We start from the raw sequence: 12,860 nt of genomic DNA, 5'->3' as shown, positions 1-12,860 counted from the left end.
TATAACAAATGAGTTCGACACCCCTGGGCTAGACTGTTATCTGGAGAACAGTGGACATCCGCTGCCCTCACAAGAATATACAAGTTGGCCATCACCACTTCACAGTGCTTCACAAGTTCTTCTGCCTAGTGGTTAGTGTCAGACTAGTATTTGGGAGACTCCATTCAAATTTCTTTCTCTGCAGTTAAGCTCACTGGATACGGTTTATGGTTTATTGGATTTATATCCCGCCCTCCCCACCGAAGCATGCTCGGGATGACATTGGGCCATTCATGCGCTCTCAGCCTAACCTACCTCACAGGACTGTTCGGAGAACAAAACTGGAGTAGGGAAGAAGCATGCACACTGCCCCACAGTTCTTGGAAAGAATAGTGAATGTGATAGAGAAGACTGTCAGACTCACAAGGCAATGAAGGATTCTCCATCCTGTGCTGTTAATTCCCGACTTTCAGCAGGAAAAGGATTTCAGAAGAAAACTGAGAAACGTGTATTTATTTTATTTCGAAAACATACCATCCACTTTTCAACCAGAACCACATTCTGGTGAGATGCATTTGAAAAGCAACATGAGTGAAGCCTTTGTGTGGATGCACTCTTCCCCCCCCCCTCCAATGCCCACCTTCGCCCCTCCAGGGCACCTTGTTGTTTTAAAATAAATTGAGCCTGTAAACAAATAAGGAAGTCAAGATCTGTGTACTAACAGCGCCTGGGCTTTTGGCAGCGAGTGGCACTGACTGGCTTTATTCCCCCCTGTACAAAAAGCATAAGTGTAAAGGAAGGGACCCCTTTTTTATTTATTTAAAGGTGTATTTTGACTAAATTCTTTAATTTCACCAGCTGTCAAGGTGGTGTTAAGTAAAATGGGTTTGAACTGCTGTAGTTTTAGTGTCCCAGACTAGATGTCAAGGCCCTTTTGCCATCGCTGGAAATTCTGTCAGTCTGGATTTACTATCGGTTTCCCGCAGCTGAATTCTTAAGCAGTGTGATTTAACACCTTGGCTCTCCGTCAACTGGTTCTGGCATTTATTTGAATGCATTACGCCACTGGTTTCCATAAACTCTACTGCTTTTTTTTTTTTTTTTACAATTGTTTCAAATAAATGACTGTTTATTTCCACGGAAACCATCTGTATTTCTGCAGAATGCGACAGATAAACTGTACGTACAATTCGGTAATGCCGCCACGCAGGTTAAGAGAAAACAGATTGGATTGCAAACATCAGTGATTGGGTTTGTTTCCGTCTTTTCAAATGCCCTTTACTTCAAAATTCCAATAGCTGGATTTACACAATCAAACATTACATAAAAATATTCCTGTTTTCCCTGCATAATTGGAGCTTTTAATTATATGAACAAATGCTTAGGTTTCTTTCATGGAGTCATAACAGATTCCTTTGTAAATGTTTCTAACCCAAACTGTATGCACAATTTGCTCCCACACACACATTCTGTTGTGCTAAGTAACAGAAGCAAGAGACATGTCCCACCAGCTCCAAGTAGCTTACAGGGTATAAAGGGAATAAGGGATAAATGCAGTCAACAATGCTTAGTGTGTATCTTTTCTAGATCTAATAGTATCTTGGCTGGGCTCCATGTCAGTCACAAAAACAGTGCTACCAGGCCAAGCACAAAAGTCTCTATGTATTTAGGAGTCTCCTCAGGTGCAGAAAAATATGATCCTGTGAATTAATGAAAAGCAAAGCAAAAATGGACTAATGAGATCTCAGAATGCTCTAGGCATGATGGAATGTTGAGAGTCAGCTAAAGGAGAAAAATTAAAGCTAAAGGGAAATTAGTCTGCTCAGGTTCCCTGAGAACTTAGACATTCCTGAAGGAGAGATTTTGATGATAGAGTGAGAATTTTCAAATTTCCAGTCTTTTCACACTTCTCCCAGCAATTTTTTTCAGGTTCCTGGCTATTCTTTATATCTAATTCTCAACAGTGACCTCATAGTGCAGATTGTGTATACATACTGGGGCCATATACAGATACTGGGAAATACAGAAAAATCATAAGTTTAAACAAGTTAGGGGGATTAACCTCCCCATAGAGAATTCAAACTATGATTTCACAAAATCTTGCAAGATCACAGTCAGCATTTCGGGGTTGCCTAGCAACTGAGGCACAGAAGCTTGGCCTGAGAAACCCTGAAATGATTACAGATTTTTTTTGGGGGGGGGAATAGCAGTGGGGAAGGAATGCAGCAATTGGTGGAAGAAGTGCTGATTGTAGTGGGAAGGGAGAAAGAGTAGAGAATAAAGTTAGATGACAGGAAAAGTAGATAATGAACTCCAGAGAGACAGAAAGTGAGGGATGGGATTTTCCTTCCCCACAAATGTTGCAGGTCCCCAGTTTACTCTTTCTCACAACAAGTTTTGTGGTCAGTAAGGCAATGAAACAGTACCACCAGCAGAAAACAGGGAATTCTGCGTACTCAAGGGATTCCCTAGATATTCAGAAAAATATTTCTAAGAGAGGAGGAAGATCAATGAGGGCTAAGTATACTCATTACATTCAGGAGGCATGGAATGTCACTGACATATGTACCCTTCTTTTGTTCCACCACCTCGCTTTTAAAATTTTAAACTGTATTCCTGTCTTCTTTATAGTTATCTTCTTTTGATAATGTTATAAACTAACTGCATACAAAGGGGTACTTGATCAGCTGTCTGTCAGACATGCTGGCCAAGTCTTGGCTGGTAGCTGAAGCAGGTGGGCAGTCTGGAGGTACAGAGGACTAACCTGCTAGTTTGCCTCAGCCATGAATTACCCAGACTGAGAAAGTGAAACGTCTCTGGGATAGTTACAGTGGCCAGTGGCATGACCTGTCGACTTTCAGAGACTGCTTGATTCTCATCCTTGGCCCTGGGAGTAAAGATTCAGTGTATACACTTAGGGCTTCTAGTCCACCCCCAGATATGAATAACTGAAGACCACAGAAAGACCTTAGGTGGCCAGGAAGAACAGTGATTATTTGACAGGCTTCTTTGGGTCACGGGGAAGAACCTGATCACTCAAAGAATGTTGGCCTCACAGGTCAGAAATGGTTGGAGACTTTGCTGGTTTTAGACTTTACTGTACAGTTGGGGGTGGGGTGGGGAGAGCCTACTCTTCCCTGATCCAATAGACCTTGCAGATGGATGGGATACCTGCCTTGTCTATGCTACACCAACAGGGCCTTACTGTCTGTGGAAAATAAAATTCACCACTCTGTTCATAGAAACCCAGCTGAGTTCCTTGTGTGTGTGAACAAGGTGTGGATCTCCAGATCTATACTGGAACAGGATTGTTGCAGTGCAGTGAAGATAAACAGATGGGCTATCTGTATTCACCTTAGGGTTGCCATCTGCTGGTTGGGAAATTCCTGAAGATTTGGGAGATGGAGCCTGGAAGCCCTAATTCACCTGTATCAGCCTTCTTGGATTTTGAGGTCCATGCATGGCACTTTTCCATAAGAACAAGTCCTGGTTGAGATTCGGTTGACTGAAAGCAGTTGAAGGATTTTTTTTCCCCTTACCATCCCCAAACTATGGCATTCCCTTCCTCAAGAGGTAAGATTGGGACCATCCCTACAGCCCTTACAGACCAAACCGAACACTTGTCTTTCCCCAAGGCTTTTTGACTTGTTCTATATTTCATATTATTATTAGCTGCTTTGACGACCCATTGGATGAAAAGGGTGACCTGTTCATATTCTAAAATCGTATTTTGCATTGATGTAGCTCTTTGGAGCATTGAGAGCCTTTCATGTGCATTATTTCCATAACACCATGTGCAGCAGAACTCGCGCACAGAATTCCTTTGCACTTAGTTTCCTGTGGATTGGACTTGGTGTCCTATTGCATGTAAGATTTAACCCACATCTTTCTATACTTTTTAAAAAAATTACTTATACAGAAAATGTGTATCTATCTAATTTTTGATCCAACGCAACCTTAACAAGTCTCTCTCTTGCAGTTTTTGAAATTATTTATTGCATTTGCTTTTGTGATTTTTTTAAAGAAAAGAAAAAGAGAGGGCTTGAGTTTGCTTTATCGCCCGTCTTCCATCTTCCTTGACCTATGCATTCTTCATTGCTTTTGAAAGTTAATGGGGGCAGAATTGCATTCCCAAACATTGGGGTCTGAGAGTAGCCGTGTAGCCCGAACTTAGTTGATCTCTGGTGATCGGTTCAATTTAGTGACCATTTTTAGCCATTAGGCCTGGGTAGAGTGATGGTGATTTGGTAGAGGCCGCACTGTCTGTGGGAAAATTGGTTCTTTGATAAGAGCCCTGTTATCAGAGGGGGATACTTTCTCATTTACATTTAGATGAGTATTGATTATTTATTTACTCTGAGAAGTGAGATTCGTTCCCCATCTTATCTCTCTCGTCTCTGCTTGTCAGCAGAAAGAGAGATAGAGCTCCCTGACATCAACCCAAGATAACAGCACTTTGTAGCAGAGATAAAAGTTGGAATTGGGCCTTTTTCTTGCCTTGACTGAAAGGATAAGTTTTAAAAATTAGAACTGATGGGTTCAGGCTTTCAAAAGCCTTTCTGAAGGCTTGGCAATTTAGCCGGCCAGCAGGGTCGCTTTATATAATAGGGTCCAGCTTTTCTCTCTCTTTTGTTGAGGGAATTGTTTAATTTGGTTATACTTCTTGTCATCAAGGGAGGTGTGTGGGGAGTAGAAGGCGGGGGGGAGAAACGCTTTTCTAGGGTGTAACGTAAGAAGAGCTTAACCTTCACGGGTCATGTTCAACTCTTGCCTCTAATCTTTAAAAACCTAATGATCCCCCTGCTGCTTAAAAGGAAAAAAATTACCTCACCTGAGTCTTTTAAGCTGAATAGGAAAACAAACCAAATGGCACAAAGTCACATCAAGCAGAGGGAAGCCATGGATTGTATAGATGCTCGCATCAAGTGTGGGCATCCCGCCATGTGGAGACCATGAGGGAGGGGGCTAAGGAATAGCATCAGTGAATTTTACTTTGTCATTGGTGGTGTATACACATAAAACAGCTAATTGGCATATTTGTAAGGCCCCATGGTCCTAAGATGTTTTATCTGTCTCATTTTTCCTCTAAAGGGTAGCATGCATGGGAGTTTATGTTCTGTATAGTGCTGGCAGTCCCTGTGAAAGGTATGTTAAGTTGTTGCTACTTCATGGCCATTTCATGGCTGAGCAGTAGTTTGAACCCAGGTCTGTCTACCTGGCTCTGACCTGCATAGCCCAGGCTAGCATGATCTCGCTACATCTCGGAAGCTAAACAGAGTCTGCCCAGGCGAGTATTTGGATGGGAGACCTCCAAGGAATACCAGGGCTGTAATGCAGAGGCAGGAAATGGCAAACCATCTCTAAATGTCTCTTGCCTTGAAAATCCTACACAGTCACCACAAGTCAGCTGCGATTTGACAGCATTTTCCACCAAAAACACCTACCCACTATACCACAACAGCTCTCAGTTTCACATTTGTAGTGGTCACATTATTAGACAAATTTCTTTACAGTTTTTACCAGGTCTGGCCTAACATATTTGAGCAAGATACTTTTAAAATGTTCTGGCCTTAGAGTGCTTTAAGTGAAGCAGATGCTAATGTTCTACTTTTGGTCTGTCATGAGAGCCAGTTTGGTGTAGTGATTGAGTGCACTGACCCTAATCTGGGAGAACCAGGTTTTATTCCCCATTCCTCCACTTGCAGCTGCTGGGTGACTTTGGGTCAGTTACAATTCTCTCAGAGCTGCTCTCTCAAGAGCTCTCTCAGCCCCACCTACCTCACAGGGTGGCTGTTGTGGCAAGAGAAAGGGAAGGAGATTGTAAGCTGCTCTGAGACTCCTAGTGAAGGGCAGGTTATAAATCCAATCTCTCCTCCTCCTTGTCCTCCTCCTCCTCATAGAGGTACCTTAACAAATTTTGAAAGTGTCATGGGAGGGGTACAGGCATTATTGATTGTGGGAAAGAGAAGGCTGCCTTAGACCAGTGGTCTGTCTGACTCTATACTTCCCTCCAGTATCCCACTCCTTTAACTTGAAATGCCAGGATTTAAACCCAGAACAATATGTGCGCTACACAATTGAAGTATTGACAAGCTTTGCTTTGAAGTGCATGTGTAGGACAGTCTTGACCCTGAGGATTGTTAAAATTCAGCCTTGTTATTACTTGGAAATGGTAGTAGATCACATTTTGTTGTTGTTCAGTCGCACAGTCAAATCCGACTGTTTGCGACCCCATGGACAAAGTCACGGCAGGCCCTTCTGTCTTCCACCATCCTCCAAAGTCTGCTCAAATCCGTGTTTGTTACATCAGTAACACTGTCCAGCCATCTCATCTTTTGCCGTCCCCTTCTTCTTTTGCCTTCTGTCTTTCCCAGCATCAGGATCTTCTCCAGTGAGTGCTCATTTGGTGGCCAAAGTATTTGAGCTTCAGCCACAGCATCTGACCTTCCAGGGAACAGTCAGGGTCGTTTCCCTTAGGACTAACTGATTTGATCTTCTTGCACTCTCAAGATTCTTCTCCAGCACCTCATCTATTCTTCTGTGCTTGGCCTTATGGTCCAGCTCTCACAGCCATACATTACTACTGGGAATACTATCGCTTTGACTGTACGGACTTTTGTTGGCAGGGTGATGTCTCTACTTTTTATTATACTGCCCAGATTTGCCATAGCTGTCCTCCCAAGGAGCAAATGTCTTTTAATTTCATGGCTACAGTCACCATCTGCAGCGATCTTGGATCCCAGAAATGTGAAATCTGTCACTACTTCCATGTCTTCCACTTCTATTTGCCAAGGTGTGATGGGGGATACACACATATATATACCCAGTAATATTTTCTTCCCAGACCAGGATTTTTTTTTTAGCAGGAACGCATCCTGGCTAGCTTGACATTGGAGGTGTGGCATAATATGCAAATGAATTCCTGCTGGGCTTTTTCTACAAAAAAGCTCTGTGTGAAACAATGGTGATGTCAGGGGTGTGGCCTAATATGCAAATGAGTTCCTTATGGGCTTTTTCTACAGAAAAAGCTCTGTTCCAGACCATTATGTTGCATGGCAATTCAACAACAGATACATTATCAAAGCATTGGAAATGAATTCCATGTACTCCAGTAAAATGGCACCTCTGAATCACCTTGCTGTGTGTTGTTTGTTTGGTAATGCAATTTTTTTGTACTTTGGTTTGTCATAAGGTAGAGCTTACACAGTTTTGTTCAGAACTGTGCATTTAAAAACCTGGACAGTGACCACACACACCCTCCCAAAATGAAGAGTGAGAATGCACATGAGATATGTAGGCTAGGTTCAGTCATAAAATCATGGCTCTGCATTAACTGTGGTTACTTTCCAAAACCAGGCTTTGACGCACAAGGGGTCACTCAAATCCCCAATAAGTGTAAATTTCATTGCCTTTAATCTGACCACTTGGAATAGTGTATGGGAACAGAGCCAAGGAGCTCGCAAAGAGTTCCATGTTCAGATCATGCAAAACTGTAAACAGTACAAATTGTTTATTAAACTAGCTTCAGACCATGGTTTCAGATCATGGCTTGATGAATCCTAAGTAACGCAATCCTAAATTAGTAGACGGGTAGATGTTTTGACAAACACACTACCCACACTTAGTTACCATATTTTTTTCTTATGTCTGAACCAGTGCCTCTAAAAAGCACTTGTTTTAAAGTTGTGGTTGTGTGTACATTTATTTAAGTTTCAATTTGTTAATTGGTTAATCAGTTAAAATGCATTCTTTAATCACGTGTATCAGCAATCAATCCCAGCAGCAGATTTCTGAGCAACTTGTCCAGCAATCTTTAAAAACACATACATGCACACAAAGCACTCATAAGAACACCTAATGATGTATTAAAAATGCACATAACAACTGTTTCCAGCCCTGGGCCCAACATGGGGTGAAGTAGTGGAGGAGGGGATTCTTGATATTAGTGATGGTTTGCAGTCAGGCTGTCAAGTTCATGTGCTGATGTGACTATATTCTCACTTCATTTGTGTGCTTTTGGCAAGGAGATTCTTTTACGACCACTTTGGATCAGTGTTGTGTTTTTTTCTCCTTGACCAAAGTGGATCATTTGTTCTAGTTCTTTTGTTGCCTGTGTTTTCAACATCCTTGCAAAGATGCAGGCAGTTTGAAGAGACAGGAGGAGTGAATTTCTGCCACATTGTAATCAGATCAAGCAGCTTTGATTTTTGCATGCTCCCTCCTCCTCCTCCTTCATCTTCTTCTTGCTGCTTTGTTCTCTCCTCCCTGTCATCCTTACTTTTTGCAGTTGTTTGCTTCTCAGAGTGCAATTGGTTTCCTAAATGCTTAGAACCAGCTACATGTGCTGTCGTTGATTGCACCGGCCGCAGAGGGAGTTGGCTGCGCTTTCCCTCTGTGGCTCACAAATCGGTCGCTTTTCCACATCTGTTCAGAAAGAGCCCAGAGTCTCCATTTTTCCAACAAATCAATGGAGCATCAGAAGCAAAACGCACCAGCAGACAGTGCTTTCCACATGATGTTGGGGTGAGAGGGAAGGAAGGGGGAAACCATAATCAAAACTCTGTTGCTGTAAATTTTGAAACTAATTGTCCTACCAATCTCTCAAGTGTATGATGTCTCAGACCAAGATTTCTGTTTTTTAATTTCGTGTTTGAAATAGCTGTTAATGTTTTCCTGGCTTTGCATTAGGACAGGTTCTGATGAATATTTTTTATCCCTGAAACCATGAGGTTGCCCGTTCTTTGCCTCCTTCCATGGCCACTTAACAGATTTTTGTATAGAAAAACCTTTCAGAGGATTAAGAGAAGAAAAGCCATTTTAATAATGATAGTAATAATATTTAGTATTCATATAGAATTTTCAAGTGTTCAGAATGCTTTGCAAAATATTGTCTTGTTTGTAGTCCCTGCAACACCCTTGTAAGGTAGATCAGTATTACTATACTTATATGATAAATGGAGGCTGAGAGCAGCTCACCTGGTTAATTCATGGTAGAGGTTATATTCGAACACATGACTTTCTGATCAACACCTCAGGTACTACACTATGGGTGCTTTCATACACACTGAGTAATGCACTTTCAGTCCTCTTCAGAGATCGTTTGCAAGTGGATTTTGCCTTTTGACACAATAAAAGCCAGTTGCAAAGTGGATTGAAAGTACATTGAAAATGCATTATTCAACATGTCTGAAAGCACTATCTGTAAAATAATGCTGAATAACAAAGAATATGCCAGTTTTCATTATTATAATCAATTGAGTAGGAGAGCGTTTCTCACATTTCTAGTAGGTGAAATACTTACAACCCACCCACCCCCCAGAATTAAGACTGGAGGAATGCTTTCTTCTTACACCTCAAAAAATCTACTTTTAGAGTGTGGCAGAAGTAAGAATTGCCTGCCTGCCTTAAAGAACGGATACAAACCCTGCCCCCATTTTTTTCAGCAAAGGTCTGTGTTTTACACCTGGCACCACAGTCTGGCATAATGGTTAGACTGTCAGTCTATGGAAGGAAAAATCCCATTTCAGACCCCCACATAGAGTCAAACTGCCATGTTACAAAGTCCTCAGGTCAAGTCAAAGATGGTTGCTACAAGGGCTTTGAATAAGATGTGAGTTGCAAGTCCTCACTAGGAACTAAATTCTAGGAGCTGGAATCAAACTAAATTGGCAGCTTCCCCTCAGTTTCCCCTACCCATTGCAGACCCCCTTACCTTCATGTCATTAGCCACAGCATATTGTTGGAACTCTCTGTCTGGGACAAGTGATGCTCTGTATTCTTGGTGCCTGTGGGGGGCAATAGTGGTAGGACTTCTAGTGTCCTGGCCCCACGATGGACCTTCTGATGGCACCTTTTTTTTGCCACTGTGTTAGACTGGATGAGCCATTGACCTGATCCAGCGTGGCTTCTCTTATATTCTTAAGTTCTCATTCCTTGTGCTCCCCTGTCTCCTTAGAGCAGCATTTTATGGAGATCAGTAGACTGGAAAATCTAATGTGGCTCCAACTCCAGTGTACAGGGGGCCAATTGAGATCCAGGGTGCCATGTGTGGAGAGAGAGGTGCCATTCGCCTGCATGGACCCCAGTCAGTAAACAGGCTCCCCTCAATGAGACTAGTAGGTATGACACGGGAGGGGGAGGCATAAGCATTCTCTCACAGTGTGCTATAGTCCTGATCCATATCAGTCCCCTAATGCACAGGAAGTAACTTCCCAAAGAAGAATCCCAACTCACATCTACTTGAAAATCCTCACAGTGACTCCAACATGACCTGAGGTCTTCATAATATTTGTTTAGAACCTAGTCAAGAATCTCACTGGGCAACCTTGGGCCAATCACATTCTCCCTCTCCCTCCATCCCTAACGTATCTTTCAAGGTTGTTGTCAAAATAAAGACAAGAGGTCTGGGTATTAACCTTGAGCTCCTTGGAAGTGCATCAAGATAAAAACGGAATACATTGGTGAGTCTTTGATTTAAATCCAATCCCCTATCCCAGTAATTCCTTGACAGTATGCTGGGGCAACACTGGTATGCTGTTAGAACATGCTACATCCTTCTTTGAATCAGTTTGGTGTAGTGGTTGAGTGTGCAGACTCTTATCTGAGAGAACCGGGTTTGATTCCACATTCCTCCACTTGCAGCTGCTGGAATGGCCTTGAGTTAGCCATAGCTCTCACAGGAGTTGTCCTTGAAAGGGCAGCTGCTATGAGAGCCCTCTCAGCTCCACCTACCTCACAGGATGTGTGTTGTGGGGAAGGAAGAAGTAGGAGATTGTAAGCTGCCCTGAGTCTCTGATTCAGAGAGAAGGGTGGGATATAAATCTGCAGTCGTCGTCTTCTTCTTCTTTGATTGTATAGAGGTGGTCCCTGAGCAGTAACTCACACGAAGATGTATCAAGCAGCCTCCTCCAAAGGGGAATGGCTGTTTTGTCAGATTGAGTGTTCTATTCAGATGTCACTGTTTGTAGCCTCCATGCAGGTGGACGCTTTGGGTCACAGATCCAGGTGAACAGCTGTGATGGTGAAGCAACAGAACAAAGCTGGAGTCCAGTAGCACCTTTAAAACAATGAAGTCTTATTCAGAATGTAAGCTTTCATATCTGATGAAGTGTGCATTTAGCACACATAAGCTTACATTGTGAATAAAACTTTGTTGGCCTTAAAGGTGCTACCGGACTCCACCTTTGGCTCACAGTTCACCAACATTTAATTAATGTATTGCAATACCAGCCATCCTCTATCCGCGCCTTGCAGGAGTTGCACGAGTGCACTATTTGGGAATTATTGACAGAGGATTGGGTTCAGAGCAGAGGAATTACTGACAGAGGATTGGGTTCAGATAGAGGAACACCTGCTCAAGGTGTGAATTCCCTGGGCAGCCTCAGACAAATAGCTTATTTCTCGCTCTCAGTTCTTCTATCAGTAAAAGCAGTAACCTACTTTGCAAGGTTATTTTTCACAGGAACAGCTTAAGAAGTCAAAGTAAATAATCAAATGCAGCCTGCACTTCTGAAAGTTTAGCACTTTGTCTCCTGACTGAGCTGGTGTTCCTTAACAATTTGACTCTTTCATTATTTATTTATTTTGCCTCTCCCCATCTCTCTCTCTCACACACACACACACTTACAAGCTTAAAGAAACCTTGTAAAATTATTGTCTGTTTTTAGGGCCTCAGTACCGGCTGGAGAAGCAGAATGAGCCAAATGTCCCTGTTGACTTGGACTGCACCTTGGAAAGCCAGAGCACTTTGGAATTCTGCCTCGTCCGTGAGAATAGTAGGTTGGCTCCTTTCCTCCCCTCCCCCCTATTCTGCTCACATAAATTCTGTCCTCTGGAGCTCCAAGGTTGGGCAGCCAGCTGGGCAAGTGGATTTGGAAGAGGATCTAGGTTATGCCTCACTCTCACTCTCCCCCACCCCCAGTCAGTTTTCAACTGTGCCAGAAAGACTTCTGTTTCCAAAACTCCAGTGACTGATTTAATACTGGACCTTCTGGCTTAATGATTAATCTGTTTCCTGCTAACCTCTGTTCTGATACAGTTATGGACCTCTCTAGTGCTGCTTAGCCAGTCTCACTGCTCTGAACCACCAGTGCAAGTTAGCCCGAGCTTGCGGTTACTGAAGAATCAGTCTCTGTTTCCAGCTATTTGGAGCTGAAAAAGCTGCAGGCTATTTGAGGTCAAGCCAAATGAGATGCTGAAAATTTCTCGATTGAACTTTCTAACTTTTTGTCAAAGGGAATGAGGTGCAATTTTTAAAAGCCTCTTCCTCCCCCCCCCACACACTTTTTTTTCCTACCTGAAATGGCCCCGAGGAGATAATACTTACATGTGGGAGAGCTTACAAGTCCAAATATTTGTTTAACCCAGTGGGGCAAATAGTGGCTCCCCAAGACTCTTCCAGGTAGAAAACTGGCACAAAGGATAAAGCTGATAGACGTGTATACCGCAGCCCCAGTCAGAATTCAGGCTCTGCATGCCTGATGATTGTGCGGGGGGGGGGGGTTAAAGCTGGGAGCTCCAATCACAGACCATTTTGGCCCCTTTGCCTCTTTATCAGCTTTCAGACTTTGTTACCCAGGCATCCTCGGACGTGACTCACCCAAATTTTCCCATGGCTCAACAACAGAACCCTCCCTTGCTTGGCATGCAGGTCCCAGGCTCTAGGTCCCTGGCATCTCTAGGTAGAGGATCTTGGGAACTGGGGAAAATACTTCTCTGCCTGAGATCCAGGAGAGGCTCTGCCAGTCAGAATGGACAATGATGTGCTAGACAGACTGATGGGCTGGCTGAGGATAAAACAGCTTTATGGAGGCATATGTTCATACTCAGCGCTTCTGAGGTATGCATTACTAATTAGAAAAATGAATCTCTGCCTCTGTAAG

At 43.0% G+C, this 12,860-nt stretch overlaps 1 protein-coding gene across 2 annotated transcripts in view; it reads left to right on the top strand.

Annotated features, from left to right (window-relative positions):
• The window catches only part of MAPKAP1 (MAPK associated protein 1), a 214,488-nt gene that overhangs the window by 151,559 nt on the left and 50,069 nt on the right, over positions 1 to 12,860 (top strand). Inside the window, exon 8 of one of the 2 annotated variants that reach the window (XM_060250673.1) lies at positions 11,646 to 11,753. The exons of the other annotated variant lie outside the window; for it this stretch is intronic. Within the exon in view, the coding sequence (XP_060106656.1) occupies positions 11,646 to 11,753 (108 nt within the window). The remainder of the gene's footprint in view (positions 1 to 11,645; positions 11,754 to 12,860) is intronic. 2 annotated transcript variants of the gene reach the window in all.

This window comes from Heteronotia binoei, chromosome 12 (assembly GCF_032191835.1).
Source record: "Heteronotia binoei isolate CCM8104 ecotype False Entrance Well chromosome 12, APGP_CSIRO_Hbin_v1, whole genome shotgun sequence".
NCBI lineage: Eukaryota > Metazoa > Chordata > Lepidosauria > Squamata > Gekkonidae > Heteronotia > Heteronotia binoei.
This window is presented reverse-complemented; position numbering and strand designations above follow the sequence as displayed.